Source organism: Mastigoproctus giganteus, chromosome 9 (genome assembly GCF_048544385.1).
Source record: "Mastigoproctus giganteus isolate SK-2022 chromosome 9, ASM4854438v1, whole genome shotgun sequence".
Taxonomy (NCBI): domain Eukaryota; kingdom Metazoa; phylum Arthropoda; class Arachnida; order Uropygi; family Thelyphonidae; genus Mastigoproctus; species Mastigoproctus giganteus.
The window spans coordinates 119,013,649-119,037,417 of record NC_143583.1 but is presented as its reverse complement, the minus strand read 5'-3'; the positions used below and the strand labels follow the sequence as shown (position 1 = coordinate 119,037,417).

At 37.9% G+C, this 23,769-nt stretch overlaps 1 protein-coding gene across 1 annotated transcript in view; it reads right to left on the bottom strand.

Moving 5' to 3' along the window:
* Window positions 1-23,769, bottom strand: part of LOC150080676 (DCC-interacting protein 13-alpha-like) — a gene marked incomplete in the record, with an annotated part of 341,505 nt that overhangs the window by 49,004 nt on the left and 268,732 nt on the right. The window contains 1 exon segment of the mRNA XM_090381733.1: window positions 4,719-4,805. Within this exon segment, the coding sequence (XP_090237859.1) occupies window positions 4,719-4,805 (87 nt within the window).

Genomic DNA, 23,769 nt, shown 5'->3' with positions numbered 1-23,769 from the left:
ACGATCCAATGCATCTCAAAGATGCTCGGATAGGGTTCAGATCAGGATTCTGAGCTGGCCAATCCATCTTTTCCACACCCATGCAAGGTGGGGGTGTGGAAAAGCACTCTGTTATGACCAGAGCAATATGGCATGGCACATTGTTTTGCTGATACAGGTATGGGCCTTCCCTGAAGTATTGTCATAATTCTGGAAGTGCATAATTGTCCAGGGTGTCCTGGTATTGCACAGCATTCATGGTTTTGTTGATAACAACTAATGAGCCCAAGCTAAACCATGAAAAGCAGCCCCATTCCATGACACTGCCTCCACCAAACTGCATTGTTGGGAGAATACATTCAGGAAGGAACTGTTTCCCTGGCATTCGCCACACCCAGGAATGGCCATCAGACGTAGAGTGCAAACCTCAACTCGTCTCTCTGTAGGACTGTTTTCCTCTGCTCTACAATCCAGGATTCGTGCTCCTTATGCCATGTTACTCAGCATCTAGCATTTGTTGAGGTGATCAATGGCTTGTGAACAGCTGCATGACCATTGTAACCCATATCATGGAGTGTCCTTCGTATTGTACTAGTGCTGACATTAGTCCCAATACTCTGAGGGTTTGTGTGATTTGAGACAATGGCAAATTACGATTTGCACACACAGTTCTTCGCAGAATTGTCTTGTCCTGTTCTGTTAATTTTTGGGGTTTACCAGACATTTTTTGGCAGATTCAGTCCCATTCTTCTTCCATTTGCATATGATGTCACTAACCGTTGGCCTAGGGACCCCCAGAGTGACTGCAATGTCTCGTACAGAATGCTTGCTTATGTGACATCCTACTATCATTCCACGTTGAAAGTCTGTTAATTCTGTTGAACGTGTTATCTTGTATGCCAATTTTGAAATTATCTGTTCAAAGCACAATGTGCATATTTATAGCAGGTTCTGTGACGTGTTGCATGCATAGGACTTGTTTCCCCCATCTATGGAGAGGTGTCAGGATATTAATGGTAAGGCAATGTACATTTCTCTATAGTTTCCTAATTTCTGGTGTTTTATTTATTACAATTTATTTATTTATTCATTCCAATAATGGTGAGCATCTTTTGCAGTTCAGCATCACTAACAACCTTGTCCTAACAAACACTAAGTTTATTCAAAAGGATATACATAAGTACACTAGAGTGGAACCATCGAGGAATCAGAAGTCCATTATAGAATACATAATGGTAAAGAACAAAATGAAGTTTGTCCAGGATGCCATTGTTAAAATGTGACCAGAAATAGGCAGTGACCATCTTGTGAGATTATGGAGTTAGTATTTGAATCCCCTACGAAGAAGAGTCACTCACTCAAAGACTGAGTGAGATCAAACACTAGGGAGAGTCTGATAAACTGTAGGCAAATTTGGAGGTGGCATGGACACTCTTTAGGACAACTCTACTTAATGCTGCAACCAAAGTCTGTAGTAGTTCTCAAGTCAGCCCACTGAAGAAACAAACAGCATGGTGGAGTGAATCTGTGAAAGCTGAGGTGAACAAAAAGAAGGCTCAGTGGAAAGAGTACCTCTCATCAAGGACCAGCAAGGATTATGAGGAATACAAGCACACAGTCATAGCAGCAAAGTCATGGGATGAGTTTGGGGAATTCCTGGCAATGGTAAAGAAAGAAAACCAGAAAGTGTTCTACAGGATCCTCAAGAACATGAAGGAGAAGGAATGTCCCCTGATGTTCATCAAATCAAAGAAAGGTTAGCATTAGCATTAGTAGAGGCATTTGATGCAAGAAAGCAAGCTTATGCAGCATCAGCCAAAAAAAAAAAAAATAAAGTAAAATAAATAAATAAAAAATAACCGCTTCCACTTCACCCCTCTGTTCGTTCGAAATACCTGTCCAGCTGAGCTTTAAACTTATTTAGGCTATCAACTTCCACAACAAGGGATGGAAGTCTGTTCCACCTACCAACCACCCGCTGGCTAAAGGCAAATTTCCGCACATCTATCCTACATCTGTCTTTCCTCAATTTGAATTTATGCCCTCTCAGGTGATTATTCTGAGCAAGAGGAAGAATCCCATCAGCATTGAGCATGCTCAAACCATTCAAGGCTTTGTACACCTCTATTAGATCACCTCGCTGGTGCCTAGTCTCCAGACACTGTAATTTAATTCGCAAAACTTAAGCCTTTCTTCGTAAGAGCACCCCTTTGTTCCATTCACTAATCTTGTTGCCCTTCTCTGTACTCGTTCCGGCAGCTCTACATCCTTCTTGAAATGAGGCCTCCAGGCCTGTATACAGTACAAGTAACTTTAGGGACTGTTCTTGGAGCTTTGTGCTCAGAGCAGGCATATTGTTTATTATTTCTTTTGGAATCCAATTTGATATTTCCATGAGCAGTCCAGCCATTGTAAAACACAATGACAATGACAAAAAACATAATTTTTTTAAATTTTTTTAAGGGGTGGGTGGGATGTAGGAATATAGGAAAATAAAATAGTTGAAAATATCTTCACAACATGCCTTTAAATAGATACAATTAATTAATTTTACAGGATTAAAACCAGCGCTGTTGTGGAGGATATACGCAGGTAGATGCCGTATACCCTCTGGATTTTTTTTAGGTGAATAGGATATACCTTTTGGTTTTTGAAAGACTTGAAAAAACAAATATTAAAATTTTTATACTGAAAATTAAAAAATAAATTTATTAGAATTTGATTCTTAGGCAATACTTGTAGTTTTATCATTTTTAATATACATGCCATATATATATATATATATATATGCACACACACATATACATACGTATATATGTATGTATATACACAGGATGACTCACCACCAGTGCGACAAACCCGCAGGAGGTGCAGGGGGCACAAAGACGAACCGGAACCACACAGCACCGCAGGGCCCGAAACGCCCTCGTCATGCAGCAGAGGACGCTGAACGGGAGGTCGCGTGAACAGCGATCCCGCCGGAAGTCAGCATTTGCGAACCGGTTCCCGAGGCAGTAGGATGGATGAGTATTCAAACGTTGAACTGGCCGACATGCACCTCGCGTATGGAGCTGTGGACTGTAATGGGCGCGCTGCTCTGCACTTGTACTAGGAACGTTTCCCGCACAGGCGTGCTCCTCATCGATTTTCGCACATGTGCACAGAAGGTTATGTGAGACTGGTTGTTTCACGAGAGGTACCATGAATTGAGAGCAAACGACGAGGATGCCAGACAATGAGGAGAATGTCCTACGTCTTGCAGAAGGCAATCCGAGTACGAGTACTCGAGTTATAGGCCAACGATTAGGTATTTCCCAATCCACTGTATGGAGGATACTGTCAACAAACCAAGGTTCGCTTCTAATTGAGGAGGGCGAAGTTATGAATAGGTGGAAGGAGTATTTCCAGGAACTCTTGGCAGTTGATGAAGATCGTGATAGTGAGGGAGTCACTTATGAGATGATATTGTAGATGCAGACAGCGAGGAGAATGATATCAGTCTGGTAGAGGTGAATGCAACTATATGAAAGATGAAAGCCAGAAAGGCAGCCGGACACAATGGCATAACCTCCAAGATAGTGAAGTATATGGGTGATGTAGCAAAGGATCTTCTATGAATATCTATCATATGACAGATATTCATTATGCAGCTGTTCATTCCATGTAATTCCATCTCAGAGAAGATCTACTGTAAACATCTCATTCTCATGTTTAATTTTCTGACATCCCCTAAATTGATCTCCACATCTTTCCTCAGAGATGTGAAGATCCTATTTGAATGTTATACCATGTAAGGAATTCAGTTTCTCATGGGGCATTACTGTAGCTACTATTTTCCCAAAAACAGTAAATTACAGGAGTCACTTTTGTTTCAATTTTTTTTTCTTTTCTGTTTGTTGTGCTCTGAGTCACTTTTATTTCAGTTAAGAATATCCAGATCAGGGACATTGACAGATATTGGAAAACCCATCAAGCATTCCCAACCTTTCTGTATAAGAATGGTAGCATTTTCCGTTTTTCTTGTTTCCTTGAGTAAGTAATCAGAAAACTAGAAATTGGACCTGATATGTCTTCCATCTTGGGTCTTTTTCTGAAGTGGCAAATATCTGATTCCCCACCAAAATGATCTCAAGTAGGGAATTTGTTGGGGTACCAGAAGAATTCATGTTTTTTTTCATGTTTTCAAAATTCATGTTTTTTTTTTTTTTTTTCTTCAGTTTACCTGGGCTTTCCACCCACTACAGGGTCCAAGTGCTATCCACTATCTGGAAAGCAAAGAACATGCTCAGAATTTGATTGATGTCAGGGCTACCTGAATTCTGTTCTTTGGGTCATGAGAGTAGGAGTATGCATCAACATGGTTGATCCACACAGGCAAGACTAAGTGATCCTGGGTAAGCAGTCCAGTATCTCTGGATCTGTCAAAACAAAGTGGTGTTTTGGAGCTTTTAAATTTTGTCCTCAACCACCAGGATCCCAGTATCTAAAGGTCACAGAATATAGCAAACACATTGGATTCTTTGGTTTTAGTCTAGAACTTAGGCTGTGAACATAAGATTGCAGTAATACTAATCTGGAAGATCAAAAACATCACTGGGAGGTCTCCTCACACGAGTACAGGATAGGAACTTTTAACTCCTGAGGTACTTTATTTGATAATTGACTGTGGCTAAAATTCAGTGCAATGTTTACTTGTTTACAAACAGTTAAAGGCAATGAAGAATTTTTAAACAACTTACCTATTATTTTCTTTATGCGTAGTCCAAAATGAAATGTCTTCCAGAGGAAATAATGCACGAACTGACTGATGAGAAGGATCCACAATTCTAGCAAAGTAAGAATGCACATATATTAAATACTCTTCAATTAAAAAAAAAGATTTAAATGTATGTGGAGCCAGATGGGAGACTGCATGTAAGGAAATTTTTAGGTAATGCTATAAAATAAAATTTCCTCCATCCAGTTAAGATTTAGGAAATTTATCCATTTTTGTATACATATTGTGCACCTGACCTAAAGTTACCTCCGTAGCCAGGTGGGCAGGAGCAGCAGTGTGTAGCACACACTTCTTGATTAGACTGGGGTTCGACCCCATGACCACCAAAATACAGATGCAGAAAGATCAGGGAATGACCACCACATATCCCCGGAGCAATATGGCCTTAGTTGCTAATGTTCCTAAAAACTAAAAACAACAACAACCTGACCTAGAGACATACAATTCCATATAAATCAGCCTTAGCCCATCAACAAGGCATGGAGATACTCAAGCCCCTAGTAAATAAAGAAAAAAAAAACAACTCCCCCCCCTTTTGCTTGTCCAAGTTGTAACTCAGAGTACTGTTCTAGAAATGTATTTTCTTTGATTTCTCCATTAAAAATTTCAGAAGTGGCAAATAAGGGCACATTGTTGTATACACTGGTACTAATGTATTAAGAGTAAAAGAAGAGCAAGGATACATAAGTACACGTGCTTCAAGTGACTGGTTCAAGCCTGCGTGACTACTAAATATGGTGCCATTTCTTGTATTCTCTCTACCTTGTGAACTCCTCTGACTGTATGGTCATCCCAGAATATACACAGGAAATTTATTTTTATCTGAGGATTTACTTAACAAGTACAGGGCAATGATGAGAAAAAATTGAGTTAGGAATAAATTTGAAAGTGTCGCCAATTCTGCCCAGAAATGATAGGAGGGGCACATCACGAGAGCCTTGTCAATCAATTCAGCCCTGGGGAGACTGCACAGGGTTCACAGGCTAGAATTTTTGTAAATTCTGTGGTCTGTACTTGTTAACAGAGAGAATGTTTTTACAGGAGTGGGATACATCTAAATAAAAGGGGTGGAAGAATATTTGCTGATGTTATCAAGGCAGTGTTAAGTCAGTTTGAAAATTTCTAGCTTAATAAATTAAGCTTTGGGTTGGGAAGGAGAGACACAGCCTAATAGATTAACCAGCAGCCACAGGCAAAGGTGTAAGTGATTCTTGCATTACTTCTATTTAAATGTGCTGCAGCCTGAAAAACAAGGTGTTGGGGATTTCAAGGCCAGCCTATGCATTTGCATGCACCTCTTGGAACAAGCAAATAGACAGGCTGTGTCAGGATTACTAAAAGTAAAAACAACAGCATGTATACTTGCATGTACACTAATGCTAGGAGCACAGTGAATACCTTTAATGAATTTGAGGTACTGGATGTCATCAAAGTAGAAATTTTCAGGAGATTAGAGACATTACAGGGAGATCAGAGACAAAAGAGATGTAGAATTTGAATATAGTTAGTACAATGCATACAGGAAAGACAAGCAGGATGGTGTGAGAAGTAATGCTCATGGTTAAGAAGTGCACAGAATCTAAGGCACTGCACCTGCCCAGTGATGTGGGTAGTTAAGGCAAAGTTTGGTGGGATAAAAGTGCTGCAAAAATTTAAATGAAAATAGCAGAATGCTATAGGCCAAATGACTATGATGAATATAATGAAGAACTATACAGATAAATAGCATGGGACAGTAAATCAGAATGCCTTATAATAGAGGATTTTAAACTTTCCAGATATTGAATGGAACTTGTGGGTTGGTTATTCACACAATAGCAGAAAATTTATGGATTTATTGGATGCCTCTTCTACAGGGCATATTAGAGAAGCAACAAGAGAAAGCAATACTTTTTATCTCATTATCAGCAGTGTTTCATGAAGCATTAAGAATATCAGTTTGGTGGTTTTTAATATATCCCATATTAATGGGATATATTAAAGATATAATTATTGTTAAAGGTAAGGGGAAGTGCACAACTGTTCTGTACGTATGAGGACTGATGGAGTAGCATGGACAACTTGCAGAATGCAGTGTTATTAAGTTGCTTACAGCAGAGGGCACCTTTCCTGTAGAAATTCATAGGCATGTGGAAAAGGTAAATGTCAACAACTGTATAACTTGTCCACAAGTGTACAAATCGACAAATTGTTTTCAGGAAGTAAGGAACTCTGAAGGTTATATAACCTCTGCGCAGAATAAGTTTGCACAGTTAAAAAAAAAAAAAAAAAAAATTGGTCTTAGTATTAGTATTGGCCATATAGCATAAGAATGCCACAATAGGCTTCTGTTGAACAGGCAAAAAAAAAAAAAAAATATATATATATATAACTATACACACAAATTAGAACGAGAGTAAAAAAAATAAATAATGCCAGCAGTATGGTAAGACAAGAGCGAAAAAGTCGAAATTAAACTTAAGAATCAAACGAAACAGGGAGGGAAGAGAGCGGTAACAAGAGTAAAAATATTGCAGCAGAAAATCTCTAAGGTAATTTAGAACATCTAATTATAAGAATAAATAATAATTCATTAAATTTTGAAAGCCAATTAAAATAGAAATTTAATTGTCCCCTCAGACTGGCACCAGGTCCAAATTCATGTGAAATATCACCAACAGAGATCTAGCTACAGCAAAATAAAACTTTTATTAATTCTTACAAATAAAACTTTTGATTCTTAAGTTTAATTTCGACTTTTTCGCTCTTGTCTTGCCATACTGCTGGCATTATTTTATTTTTTATTTATTTTTTTACTCTCATTCTAATTTATGTGTATGGTTATATTTCAAGCAACATGTAGAGGAATATGCTTTTTGCTGCCTCTAATGTTTGCTGTACCTTTTTATTTTATTTTTATCATGAAAGATTCAGTTTCAAACTATTTTAAACGTTATTTAAATATATGTATATCACATGACAGTAGTGGGCGAATTGCTAACGCTGCGCCGGTGCTGCCATCCATAGTTCAATTTTCGTCTACATAAACTGGTTAAGATTAATTCTGTCAGGAGTGGCTTTGCACTGGATTGCTTGTATCTGTTCTATTTTTAGTTTCACTGCATCAGGATCACCGCTATTCAAATCTTCTGCATTGGCGGTTCGATCAGGTGGTGGACTGATCTTCCGATCAACTTGCCTTTGTGGCGATTTGTCTAGCGATTGAAATGCAGTGATTCCCTGACCATTATTTGCCCTGTGGTCCTCTGTTGAGATGGGACATAATGGTCAGTCTATTTTTTGGTTTATTTTTGTTTTATTTGTGACACATCGGGACTAGTGCATTTTGGCTAGATTAAGCGGCTGCCCCAATTATCCGAAGTTTCATGTAAAAAAAGTTAAAAATACAATGGACCCCCGATTTACAATTGGTTCACACTGTACAATCAAATCATGTTACGATGGAGTCACCACAGTAAAGTACTGTTCACTATACGATATGTAGTAAGTGCCAGTCATTGTGATCCTGTTTGTGAATTGAATTTTAATTCTATTAAACAGCAATTCTAATTAGAGAAAATAGGAGGAATATTATCCACAGGCCATAAAAGTAAAGCTATATTAAGCACAGATTTACTCTTTATTACCATACCTTACCAATTAAAAAATTAAATGATACGTGAAAATCGGAAGAACGTTTGTTTGTTTGTTTGTTTGTTTTGTTATTTGGTTTTTAGGAGCATTAGCAACTAAGGCCATATTGCTCCGGGATATGCGGTGGTCATTCCCTGACCTTTTCGCATCTTCCGTATTTGGTGGTGACGGGCTCGAACCCCGGTCTAATCAAGATCGGAAGAATGTATGTGATAATCAGAAGAACATACGTGATAATCGGAATAATTAATACGTACTGTAATATGTATATACTAACTAGTTGACATTTGTGGATGGGAGCTAAAATTTAAAACAGTAAAAAGATAAGCAATCAATAACAAAGAACACGGCACACAAATTGCAAGTAACACGATTCACGCAAGTGAGAATGGAGTAACAAGTTATAAAGCTTTAAAAATAGGAATTAAGAGAAGATTCTGAAAATTAATTTTTTATATGATTGAAGATTCCATGGAAATGTAAATACATTTCACCATAATAACCCACAGAATTCCAGTGTCGGTATTATCGCAAATTCAATAAGATCGAGTTTACTATCTGTTTATGATAGATTGCACTAACAGAAAAGCCCAATAGACTGCTAATTGTTTTATGGTTGTGACCTCTAGAAATCTGACCGAACCACTTGGTACGGTCGGAGACAATCGTAGGATAATCTCCAGTGCTGCAGTCTTCTGCCCCGATTAAACGGCATGTTGTCCCAATTAAGAGAAGTAAACCCTGGCTATTTTCTCGATTGGGTTCTGTTTCTTAAGATTTGCCCCAAATAAACGGATGCCCCAATTAACCAGTGGCCCAAATAACTGGAATCCACTGTATGTATGTGTAATAAAAATAGAATAAATAAATCAAAACATAAAAATATAAAGGAAGATATAGAAAAATAAAAGATATATAGAAGTTCATATAAAATAAACTAATAAGTTTCCCTCCTCATGTAGGTAACTAACAGTTGAACTTTGAATTTATTCAAACTGTCAGCAGAGGCAACCTGTTCCAGTAATCAAAATCAAACCTCATTGGCTAAAAGAAAACTTCCTAGAATACAGTATAAACCTAGTTCTGGAATAATAGTGAAAATTTTGCATTTACTAGCCCCTCTCAGAGCTTTTATAGTTCTCAATCAAGACCTTTAAGGAACCTGATTGCCAAGCTCTGCAGCCTGCATTAATCAGTCTTTCCATGTGACGTTGCCTGTTTGTTGATCTCACGTTCCAGTTTGCCCATCTTTGGACCCTTTCAAGAAGCTCAATAACTTTTTTTCAGATGAGGTCTCCATACTTGGACACAGTATTTCAAGAACTGTCTCCCAATTCCCTTTATACAGTGGGATCATGATCTCTCTATCTCTACAGGTTATTATTTGATAAATCATTAACAGGAAAACATGGGCTTTCCTTGTCACCTATCTGCACTCAGAGAACTTCATAACCACTTTATATCATGTCCCAGATCCCTTTTTTCTTCTTCTTCTTCTATTGTTTTTAATTCAAACTCACTAAGTGTATATGTTATTTTGGGACTGCTATTCCCTAAGTGTAAGACCTTGCATTTTACTGCATTAAAACATAACTTCCGCTTTACTGACCATCTTTTGAAGTCCGTTCAAGTCATCCTGAAGGTTCACTGCATAGCAGTGATCATTAACTCTTTATATTATCTGAAATGACATAAATATTGGGAGAATCTTAGACTCTAGCCAGTAATTTTGAGTTAAATGCCTTGCTAAAATCTAAATAAACTATGTCAAAATTATTCCCTACACTTTTCCAATTCATGGATAACTGTGTTAAAATAGACAACCAGGTTAGATAAACATGAATTTCCCTTAACAAAACCATTGTGTGTTCCATAGAATTCCATTGGCGGGAGGTGGTTTGACCCATTTAACACTATTCCTTGTAAACCTCAATCACAATGAGTCATGAGCAACCGACAAAACATGCCATTTCTGATGTGGAAGCACCCGAAGTATGAGCTCCCACAATCATTCCCTTTTGAAATTCTGCCTAAATGTCCCTGGATTACACTCTTAAGTGCTGCCTGCCTCCAAGACTTTCCCTGTCACTGAAATATTTACTAACATACTGATACACATAATAATCATCTAGTTTATTTAAAAAAATTTGTTCCCCATGGTGAGTTTCCCTCCCACTTATTCCAATCAATTAGGGGAAAACTGAAATCACTTATAATAAGACACTCGCACTTGCTCACCCATTCCATCTGCATGTAGAGACTTGTTATACTCTTTGCAATCTTCGGGTCTGTAGATTAGTCCAACTCTCATTATGCCTTTGCTTCCAACTAATTCTTACCACACAGATTCTATGCTAGCAGATGTAAATTCTGTATCTGCAAAAGCTCTTTTCATGCTCAGGCTGCTTTTGATAAGAAACATGACTCCACTCCTCCTTCTATCCATCCCATCCTTCCTAAAGACATTGTACATACCACAATGAATCTCATCAGCCCCAATTTTTGGGTGGCACCACATTTCCATTAGCCCTGTTATGTCAGCATTAGTTGAACTAACCAGAGTTCGAACTTACTCATTTCATTGAAAATACTCCTGACATTACTATAGACACAATTAAGACTAAGTATTCTTCTATATTTTACTACCTACACACCTCTTGAATTATTTAAGCTTGTTTTTCTAACTTTAGCCTCCCACTCATTTGAAACGTTGCTACCCTCAGAACACAACATCTTACCAATATTGACTGTTGCGGCAACAAACAAGAACTCTCGAGATGTGTGCAAGTATTACTTGCACATATATTTCAGCCCACATAATCAGATAAACAGCTTTCTCTGAACACCAAAGTTATCCTCAATAACACAGGTAAGAACTCTTTCACCACCTTAGTTCACCTTAGTTAGTTCCCATCTCTGCAAAACAGATTCCTTCTACCTACAAGTGCGGATCATGCTGATAAACATGTCCCCCCCCCCAAAAGCCTTGCAGAGTATCTCAAGTCTTGAGTTCATCCAGAATATTATAGTAGGATTACATGACTTTCAATATGTAATCCTACTATAATATCTGAGCAGAACTGCACATACATACACATTTTGGCCTAACTCACAAGTCACATCATGTTTGTTTAATATCATTAGTCTCCACACGAATAATAATGTTCTCTTTGCTCCCTTAAAATCTAACAATTTTTTGGTAATATCATCAATTGTTGTTTCTGACAAACTAACTCTAGTTCTAGTCCATTTATTTTTATTTTAAAAAATGTTACCCATTTCCCTGACAATTGAGTCTCCCAATAAAACAAACTTTTTTTAACCAGGGTAGTATAAACTTGGCTGTTGTATTCTGGGACCCAAATTGGGGGTGCATCACATGGCAGGTTACAAGATGCTTGAGTCCCTGATGAGCTTGCCAGTTACATTTGTTTCTAGGGTAAGCACCCATTTCTTCAGAGAGAGAGAGACTTAAATTCTAGTAATGCATACAGTTTTAATTTGAGATCACTAAACTCCTTGCACCTGAAGCAAAGAAAAGAATCTTTAGTTGAGCTTGATTTGTCTACTAAACTGACCTTAGAATACACGCCAGCCAACCGGGCTAGCCGGGTGGGTAAAGTGCCTGCCTCGGGCTTGGATACTGCAAAAACCTTGGGAGGTGCATTAGGGCCACAGAAGCCTATGCACCAACAATTACCAAAAAAAAAAAAAAAAAAAATAGAATACACGCCATGGGTAATATAGCAACAAACTCATGACTCATAACAGAAATGTCCTCAACCATTTCTGTCCAGGTCATCCTTGGATGATGTATTGAAAGTCAATCTTGTAACAACAATTATTTAGGCATGATTTGAACTTGAGAAAAATTACAACACTTAAATTTAGAAAACATTACAGAATTTAAATTAACGAAGTATCATATCACAGTAAACTGTTACCAAAACTTTATCCACTAGTGAAGTTAAAATTAAGCTACTGAAGTTACTAAAAAGAATGTAACTTAGCAGAAACAGCTTTAGAAAAGTTAAGATTAAATTCACAAAATTATTGAAACAGATTTTAAACAAAAACTTTATTCACTAGACACTAATCTTAATCTCATTTGGTTTGGTTTGGGGCTTATTGGCGCATCAGCAACACAGGCTATATACACCAACAATGGTAAATGAATAAAAACAGTTATAAAAAGGCAATACAAGATTAAATTGACCTATGAAAATTAGTCACTATGTCAAAAAAGGTTTTATAAGCTATATAAGAATAAAAAAATTTTCAAAAAGGTGTAAACAATATATATAAATAAGTATTAACAGTATATACAACAAAGGTATATTTTAAATAGAACTAATGTTAATTAATTTTAAATAGTTAAAAATAGTCAACACACGATCACTGTCAGTGACATGTGTTGACTATTAGGTGAGTGCCTTACCGATACATAGGGCTGTCACAGATGGCTGAAGGTGGTAAAAAATATATGTTATTCATGTCTAAAATGTGGACATTGTTGTGTTTTTTTTTTTTTTTTTTATGTAAACCCCAAACATTAGAACCAACATTAGAACCTATAGTACTTAGTAGAGTGTTTGGGTTGGAGGTTGAGAAGACGAAAGAAGATATTTGTCGACATTGGACTTCGAACTTCTGTAGACTGTAATTTTCAGGAAATACGTATGAAGGAAGGTTGTTCCAGAAAACGGCAGTTAAATGAATAAACGTGGAAGATGAAAAGTTGGTCTGTGAGTTTGAAGTTGGACAGTAAATGGATGTTGGCTGGTGGCTGCACGTGTTCGAACTGTTTTGAAAGAGAGAGCGGGAATTATAGAGGCCAATTCAGAAGAACAGTGCCCATGGAAGTATCTGTAGAAAAGGCAAGCAGCAGAAATAGTACGACTATGAGACAGCGAGTGGAAAGACTTTGTTAGAGATGAATCATTAATTAATCTAACTGCCCTTTTCTGAATGGAATCGAGAAGCCTGAGAAAGGTTTTGGGGGCATCACCCCAGATGTGGTAACAATATTCCATGGTAGGGCGGATTTGCGATTTATACAGAGTGAGCAGCTGTTTGGAAGAAAAGTAACGGCGAGAGCGAAAGAGAAAACCAAGTTTTTTAGATTCAGAGGAAGAAATATTTGTAATGTGCTTGTGCCAAGAGAGATTAGAAGTCAGGGTAATCCCCAAAAGAGATATATCATTTTGCCTGGAAATCAGAATGTCACCAAAGATAATAAGAGCAGAAGAATCCTTTTTGTGAGATATAAGAGAAGACTGAGTTTTCGAGAGGTTGAAATCAACTAAGTTGTCTTTACCACACTGGAGAATTACCTGAAGATCGGCATTTAAGGAATTGGTAGCAGATTTTCGAGAAGTTGAAGCTGATTGAGCAGGGCAAGGTTTCTCAAAATGGAAAGTGGAATGCAATGTGCTATCATCGGCAAAACTATGAATAGGATTTCCAGTCAATGGAAGGTCATTAATATACAAGAGGAAAAGAGTGGGGGAAAGAACTGAACTGAACTGAAACCGGACACCGGCATTAGTGGAGAAGTTAGAAGACAGAGAGCCATCTACCATCACCCTCAATGAGCAATAAGAGAGAAAACTGGATAACCAATTACAAAAAACAGTTGGAAAACTATAAGATGGAAGCTCGTTTAGAAGACCTTTACGGCAGACACGATCGAAAGCCTTTGAGATGTCTATACTTTTATTTGAGCTTTCTTAGCATCAAGATTCGTCAAAATCCTTCTGACATAAGACCACAGGAAGCATTGAATGGAGCGTGTTGGGAATAGTGGGAGGTGTTTTACCAAGATCATTAATACATGAGTTGGAAGAAAAATGGGATGCTAGCAGATCAGCTTTATCCTTGGCTGAAGTGACAACAGAGCCATCTGGCTTGGACAGAGGTGGGAGCAGAGATGGGTAAAAGTTGCAGCCAATATCTTTGGCAAGAGACCAGAATGCTCGGCTACCATTAGGGCAAGAAGCAAGTTTTCTACTCTTAGCCTGTTGAAACTCTAGTTTGGACTGATTAATAACTGCTTTACAATTGTTGCGAGCTTTGGGTATAGGCAGAAAATGAAACTGAAGAATTAGAAACAAGCCAATTATAATATGCAATATTCTTTGAACAGCTTTAGCACATTTATTGGAAAACAAAGGTTTAGATAAAGGATCAGATTTTAAAGTGGAGTGCGGGATAAAGGATTCCATTCCTGCAAGAATAATTTCACTGACACGAGCTGAGCAAATGTTGACATCAAAAGTTTTGAAACAGTATTCTGACCAAGGAAAAGAAGAAAAGAAATCTCGCAGGTCATCCCATTTTGCATTTTTGTAATGCCAAACAACACGAGGTTGGGAATAGCCATGAGACAAAGGCTCCATTGGAGGAGAGACAATCACCAAGTTGTGATCTGAAGTGCCTAAAGGACCTCTCACTTACACTGTGTACTTAGAAGGGTTGTTTGTGAGAAAAAGATCAAGTGTGTTGGCTGTATGATTAGGATTGTCCAGTATTCTTGTAGGCAAATGAACAATCTGTGCAAGGTCATTAGTAATTGCAAAAGCTTCAGTATCTCGACCAGCTGGGTCAGTGTGACTAGAAAACGGAAGCCAGCTGGAGTTGTGAACATTAAAATCACCAAGGAAAATTACCTCACTGTTAGGAAAGTTGGACTGGAGAAAGTCAAGTTGCTCCAAGTGATTAGTGGGGTTGGGAGAATGGTAGAGACAATAGATGAATTTGACATAATGAGGTAGAGAGATTTTAAGCCAGAGAAGATCAAAGAGAAGGGATTCCAAATTGCCAAGTCTCTGACAGGGAATATCAGAACGGACATATGCACAAGTACCACCTTTGAGGCGAAAGGAATCATACAGCAAATAATTTGGGTATCTGAAATGAGCAGTAGTTGAATCAACCGATAACTGAGATTCTGTCAGAAAAAGTACATGGGGTTTGGAAGACTGCAAGTGGAAATGGACATCGTTGAGATTAGAATTGAGACCACGTATATTTGTGAAATGAATTAGGAAGTTAAAATATGTCTAATGGTTAAAATGGTACCACAGTCCTCACACATAGGAGGGTCATCTACCTTCAGGAGAAACAAATGAGTAAGATGACTATGCCCTATGTGGATGTGAAAAAGTTCCTCTCTACAGTTAAAAGCAGACTAAACCACCTGTCCGTGCATGGTTGTTGCCATTACGAGTGTAGTATATTTCTTATTACTTGTCTAGTCCACATAGGGATCCAGTAGGCTGTGATTCCTCTGGGACTATGCTGATCTGGCTGCAGCATCAGCTAGGTCAGTGGTTGATTTTCACGGCCCGTGAATACATTTCAATTATGTATTTGTTGTAAATACGGTGCTTATATTCACTCTCATTTTGTTAAAAAAAAATTCCAGCCCATCAGCTGCTTTCAGATCGTGCATTCGGCCCTCATGTAATTTTAGTTTGAGACCACTGAGCTAGGTCATTACCCCTAATCCCAATGTGGCTTGAGATCCAGCAAAAGTGGATGTCAAATGTAAATTTACAGTATAAAGAGAATATAGATTCTGCTAAACCCTGGACAGGACTGGATGAGGATTATATCTAATTACTGATAAGGCCTGTAATGCACTTAAAGAATCTGTGTATACCATACACCTTTGATAATTATTAATTTAATGTGGTCCAAGGCTAGTTCTATGACACAGAACTCTGTAGTATATATACTGCACCTGTGGGGAATCTTCTCAGATGACATACTATCTGGGAAGAGTGCAGAAGCTCCCACATATAATTCTGATTTCAAGCCATCAGTGAAGACAGGCAGGAAATCAGATCGACAGGCAGCATAGAGTTGTAAGAAGATAGACGATAAAGCGCTGGCCTTTTCCCCCAATTATTAACAGAGAAGTTAAAAGATAAACTGCAACCATTATCAATCTCCTGCAGGATGGAAGCAGCCCCAACAATTCATGTTGAAGGAAATGGACCATAATCTGCCACACTGGTCCAGTATGGATTGGCAGATTGACCGTATACTACTCAAAGAGTGTGTGCTACTGCACTCCTGCTCCTGACCACTTGGCTAAGGAGTAGTGTGGTGGAAAGTGAGCATGCCAGGGTGAAAGGGGTTGCCTTGATGACTGGCAACATTGTCTACCATGATGCTAAACTCTCTGAGCCGCTTTTGAACACAAATACCAAAGGAACAGTTGGTAGTCTGATAGGTGTTATAGAGATTTCCCCATCGTAGCTCAAAAATGAATGGATGGTCTGGCAGAGATTTCAGTTTAACAGTATATTTTAGCAACGATTGCTTTCACTGAGGCAACATGGGTGGTTCAGTTTCTACAAAGTATAAACTCTGGACAGCAGATGTTCTAAATTCTCCAGTAGCAATGTGGATGGCTTGGTGGTGAATTGGGTCTAGCCATCAGAGTATGCTGTTTCTAGATGCATGCACTTGGGACCTAAAGACTAATTTAGATCGACATGTGCAAGTAAAGATGGAGAAAAGTGCAACAATCTGCTCCCCAATTGTTAGATGAAATGGCACGTAGGAGGTTCAGTCCTCTTGTGCACTTCATTTGCAATTGATGGATATGTGGGAATGTCAACTTATTATCAAATACAAGTTCCAAGAATTGTGTCTCGGGTGCTACTGGAATTGTTTTGTCCAAGCTTTAGTTCTGGTTCAGGGAAAGGTTCCACTGAACGACAAAAGTGTATGCACAAGGTATTCAGAGATGAGAACCTGAAACCATTAGCCATATCCCAGGAGGTGAGTTGGTCAATGTCTTGCTGCAATTACCTTTCTATGAGTCTCATATTGCATGACTGAGAGAAAATGCAAATTCACACCACTCTGCATGATTTTCGACATTTGTAGACTAATAGTTATTTTTAACTCAGTTTTTAAAGCTGATTTTAAAAATTTTTTTCGTTTTGCTCTATCACATACCACTTTTTTACAAATCACTTAAGTTGATGTCATGAGTTCTATTATTGAATAATGTACAGTGACTTCTTACTTTATGTGTGTTTAAATTATGCAATAATAATAATAGATAACAATAATTTCAATAATCACGTATAAGAATTGAATTCTCCGTCAATCGCTTGCAAACCTATTAATGACATTTTCAATAAATTTCTTCTTTACTGCTTCCTCTTCTAATTTCTTCCTGTGCATACTAATCATACATAAATCTTATAGGCGAGTTTCTGAGATAGTGGACACCATGTTTTCACACGTTTCAAGGTGCTGAAACTTCTTTCAATGGTACAGGTTGTAACAGGTAATGTCATACCAATAGTTCAGGGAAAGGTTCCACTTGGTTGCCGAATTAATAGAAGGGAAATAGTCGCAATGTTCCAAAACTTCTGGTAAAGTTTGGGGAATATCAGTCGACGAACCCAAAACAGGAACTCTGTTTTATTACTGCAATAGATAAAACACGTGTTCTATGGTTACCCCACCGAGGGTCGAAACCGCCCAACCCATAATAAAATTTTAAGGCAGACAAAGTGTCCCATGGTCAAGGGTGTAAGGTTACATATCTCAATCACTTTTATGATTATAATCTGTGGAATTTTTTACTCAATCCCAGGGAGGGGCAAGTGCCCTGTTTGCACCCCCCCCTCTGCAGACGCCCATGACTTAGTGATTTGAGAAAAATTAGTGTGTTACATTTTCCATATCTTGTTACATGTAAAAGGAAGTTTCTGTTTTCATGTTACTATTTTTATTTTCAGGCTATATATAAAAATGCAAATTCCCAACACTTTTATGTGCACCAAATCTATGTCAGTGATTTATTTTTAAATTTTATTAAAATTATAAAAATATGACTTACTTTTGTTTTTTAAAAAAATTTCTAACTTTTTTGTTTTTAAATGCTCACGCTTAAGAAAATTTACAACCTGAAAATGATCAATTGCTATTTTTCAATATTAAGGTGAATAAATAAATATAATGATAAACCTAAAATTCGAAATATTCGAAAATTTTATTAAGTACATACACAATTACATTTACTGAACGAAAAATTTAATGAGCAAATTTTTTTGATAATCTATTTGGCCATATCTGGCACTCAGGCCGTGCCAGATATGGCCAATATCTGGCACGGCCTGATATTGGCCATTAGATAGTTTACAGCATCATACCCACATTTCCAATAAGTCTTAACACTGTCCAAGAACCAAAGGGAAGGAGACTTATTGGAATGCAGTTGACCCTATCAGTAAGAACCACCCACTGATTGATCCCAGTGTGCCAGTATGGGACTCCCATCTTGTGGAAGCAGGGGCTAAAGTGTATTAGGGCTGGGCCCTTCACCCACCAGGATCACCCTTTACTAGTTTCCATGGTTTGCAGTACACAGCTGCACATGCTGGATTCCAATAATGCAAGTCTGGAAGCCCAGCAGCACTACTGGGAGGTTCCCTCATCATATACAGGTGCCAATGTCAAGGGGCTTAATTCCCTTCAGTTAATCTACTGGGGTCAACTTAAAACATGCCTGCTCTCTGTGAATGGCTACAGCAGGGAGAAAAAAATGATAGTGATGATACAACTGGCTACTGATGATAGAACCAGGGGGTTGTATATTGATGGATAAGATATGGTGCAGTTACTTTGATCCAGTGGGCAAGCAATGCAATGAAAATATCTGTCATCATGAAAGCAGAAGAAATTTAAGACTTTTGAATGCAGTGAGAAAGTTAAACTCAAAGTAAGTAAATCTGTTTATTTTTAATGTGGCTGAAGCTAGAAGAGTTTACACATTCACTGTAACTACATACACACTGAATTAATTATTAAGAATAGCCAGATTTTTAGCACCACAGTTCACAACAGATGTGCATTTTATGTGGCAGTGTACAGGCTTGAACCTGTAACTTCCTTACTTGTAGGCACACTAACCACTTGACCAAGGGTGGGCAACTTTTTTCGTCAGCGGGCCGAATGAAATTTTCGCATCATGATGCGGGCCGGAATAGATTGAACGATTCAATGAAAAAAATCAGAACCTAAAAAATGTTATATTACTTGAATTACCAAATTATTAATGTATTTTTTAAAAAAATATCTGAATGTCCAATTATCATTGAAAATGCGGCATTCGGCATCAATTTTTCTTTTTTTTTTTAATTGGCTCATTTTATGGGATATAAATTATATTAAATTAAAAATTGTAATAATTAGAAAAGGCATAAAACATAAAATATCTCGCACTAATATTATTTTTTTCAATAAGAAGTCAAACCCAAAGGAACTTCGTTCAATCGATGCTACAATAATAATTAGGAAATAACTCTTTGACGCTGCGCAGAATCACTTGGTTACTCTTGTACTGGCCGCGATTCCCGATTGAACCGAATTAAGCTGAATGTTTACGGCGAGTGTAGTCAGGTATGGATTTTCTATATTTATGCATTTACCGAGGGGGTCGGATTCAACATCGTCGCGGGCGGATGTGGCCCGCGGGCCGGCTGTTGCCCACCCCTGCACTTGACTATGGCTAACCCTTCACACTGGTCTTCTACTCACAGGGACTACTGATGTAAAAAACTTACAAAATTATGCACAAATCTTTAAAGTTGAATTGCAAAGTGCCATCAAAAGCAAAAAACCAAGATGTTTGATTTTGATACCCAACAATGTATGACTGCATATGGCCCAATAAAATATGGCACACATCCAGAAACTATATGGTGAAGTAATCAAGCATCCATTCTACAATGTGGACTAGCTACCTTGCAATTTTCAGGTATTTGGAAGACCCAAAAATGATCATGTAAAATGTGGATTACACACTGTGATGAAGTGAACAACGCCAACAGTAACCAAAAGATAAAATTTTTGAATGCAAGGTTTAAAAAACTGGTACACAAATGGGATAAAATGCCTAAACTATGATAGAAATGTTTTTAAAAAATGAAGTTGTCAGTTATTGATTAAAAAATAAATCACATTTTAATTTGACTCCCCTTCAAATTTTTAGTTAATTGTAGCATTGTGTAAATTTTTAGTTAATTATAGCATTGATACATTTATCGATGACAAACCTAATCATATACTGCAGTGAATACAGAATTTGACACTTCACAGTGTTGTCATTAATATTCCAAAACTGTGAAAAGAAATTTTGTTGAATACCATGCAACTAATTCTATTCTGCTGTGTTTTTTTTCTGTTCTACTTATGTCTTTCCAAATTGCTAGGAATTTCAGATCTCATACTATACTAGTAACTAACAGTTCAAAGTAACAAATTCTCGGGATTTGATTGGACCAGGAATATACTGATTGGTAGGTTTGACTGAGATTTTCTTAGTACACTGATTATGTTGGTTACAGCATGCCAATGTAGTAGTGGCATGTGATGCAAGAAAGCAAGTGTATGAGCTTATGCAGCATCAGCCAAAAAAATAAAAAAATAAATAAAAATCACACCATTCCCTCCAATGGAGGTTTGTTCCAGCAATTAACCACCCGCTGGCTAAAGGCAAATTTCTGCACATCTATTCTACATCTGTCCTTTCTTAATTTGAATTTATGTCCCCTTAGGTTCGTAATCTGAACAAGTGGAAGGATCCCATCAGAATTCAGCGTGCTCAACCCATTCAAGGCCTTATACACCTCAATCAGATCACCGCGCAGGTGCCTAGTCTCCAGCTACTGCAATTTGCAGAACTTAAACCTCTCTTGGTAAGAGGATCCCTTCATTCCCCTCACCAATCTTGTTGCCTTTCTCTGTACATGCTCAAGTAAATCGACATCTTCCTAAAATGAGGCCTCCAGACCTGTACGCAGTACTCAAGGCGTGGCCTGACCATTGCCTTATACAGAGGGACAATCACCTCCTTTTCCCTGCTAGCAAAATTCCTATAAATCATTGACAAAACCCCATGACCTACCCTTGCAGCCTGTCTACATTGCTCAGAAAACTTCATATCTGACTGCACAATTACTCCCAGGTCTTTTTCATTTTCTACCACCTTAAGTGTAGTACCACACAGTTAGTATGTTTCTCTGGGGTTACTTCTACCCATATGCAGTACTTTGCATTTGTCAAGGTTAAACTTCAGTTGCCACTTCTTAGCCCATCTGCCAAAATTATCTAGATCCTGTTGCAGTAGCACACTGCCATTACTGTCATTAACAACCCTGCCAACCTTTGTATCATCTGCAAACTTCGACATTAAGCCTGATATACCTTCACCAATATCATTGATAAATATACAAAACAGCAGTGGACCCAACACCGAACCCTGTGGGACTCCACGAAGAGCAGCACGAAGAAGAAGGTTGAGTGGGATCTTCTCCCACTTAACCATCCTTTTATCCATTGTAGCAACTTACCCTTAATACCATTCTGCTCCAATTTGTACAATAGTCTTCCATGCGCAACAGTGTCAAAAGCTTTCCTGAAATCCAAATATATGATATCAAAATTATTTTTTTGCATCCAGTTCCTTTGTAACCACATCATAATATCCTATCAAATTTGTCAGACAAGGCTTTCCCTTAACAAACCCATGTTGTGTGTCTGAATTATTGCTGAAGTCTTGTCTAGATGATCCTGCAATGCATCTTTAACCAGTGACTCCATTATTTTACCCAGAACAGAAGTTAAACTAACTGTTCTGTAATTACTCTTGTCGCCCTTCAATCCCCCTTTGTGAATTGGGGATACATTTGCACATCTCCAGTGCGTGGGAACCTCCCCTGAGTCCAAGGATGCTCTCATAATTATGGCTAAGGGTTTGCTTAGTTGCTTTGCTGCCTCCTTTAATAAAACTGGGTAGATCCCATCCACCCCAGGTGCTTTTCTTATGTTTAACTTCAACAATTTCTCCTCCACTTTGCTCTCAGTTATTGCAAAATCACCAAATATCCTGCTACAATTTGATAACCTTCTGCCATTTTCAAACCTTAATAATTCCTCATGTGTGAATGTAGATGCAAAATACTCATTCAGTTTGTTTGCTATCTGAGCAGGATCATCAACAGTCGAACCATTGATGTCAAGTGGACCAATCAGATTCATCCCCTTCCTTTTAGAGTTTATATAAGTAAAGAAATCCTTGCTGTTTTTCTTAGCATCTTTTGCCAAGGATTTCTCATAATCTGCCTTCGCCTGTCTAACCTCCTTTGTGACCTGATTACAGACTAGCTTATAGCTGCCATAGGCGTCTGAGTTGCTTGATAATTTATATGCATCCCATGCATTTTTCTTCTCTGTAATGAGTCTCATTAGTTCATTAGATAACCATTTAGGCCTAAACCTTGAACAATATTTCTTAATAGGTATGAAACTTTTAGTAGCATCCATGATTAATTCCTTGAATGCTTCCCACTTAGTATTTACTGTTGGTAACATCGTCAGTTGATTCCACTGTACAGAATTTAAAAACTGTCTGAGACCACTGTACTCACCTTTACGGAAGCAAAAACCCTTTCCTTTACCCCTGATGGTAATTAAATCTTTAAGTAAATCCCACATTTCACAGACATACATTTTAAGTAAATGTATGTCTGTACAAGTATGTGTTTACAGGCCATTTAATGCTGTGTGGGCTGAAAAAATCCTACAGTTCCTATCTAAGATTAGCTAACTCCAAGTGAAAAAAAAACTTCACTAAAGAATTCTTTCAGTCTCCAACAGAATGTGAACGCAAAACCTCTCCAAAGGAGTATCAAGACACAAACCCACAAAATTGTCACAGAGGATGGAAGAAAAAGAGAAATATTTTTGGTGGCTACAGCCTCCAAAAATATTCTTGTAAGACCCTTAGACAAACAACAAAAATACTTTGGTTAGTCTTTACAATATGGTGCCCCTTCCAATCGATCGTTGTGAGTAGCAGTGATTGACAGGTCTAGCCCCTCCTACTCACTGCTTTCCTCGCAGTGATTGGAAGCTCTGGCCTCTTCAGCACACAGTACCCATTTTAGTTAGTGTTTATTCTTCCCCTTGTGGCTATTTTAAAATCGGGAACTTGTTTTCAGATTTTAAAACAGCAGCAAGAGGGGGAATTCTCCCCCCCACCGCACCTTGAGCTTTGTTGTTGCCACCTTGTTGCTTTTTACTTAGCGTTACAGTGGATTCGTTAGAATTCACTCTAACACTAAAGTAAAAACCAACCAGTGGGAGAGGCTAGGCCTGTTAATCACTGCTACTCAGAATGTTTGATTGGAAGGGGTACCAGATTGTAATGCTTTTTATTTCAATCTAATATTAACACTACATACGATTTCACACACACCCTCCCATCTTAAAGATTTTTAATAATATAGAGAATTAACACTAATAAAGGAATTATTTTAATTCTTAAAGTAATAATTAAATACTAAATG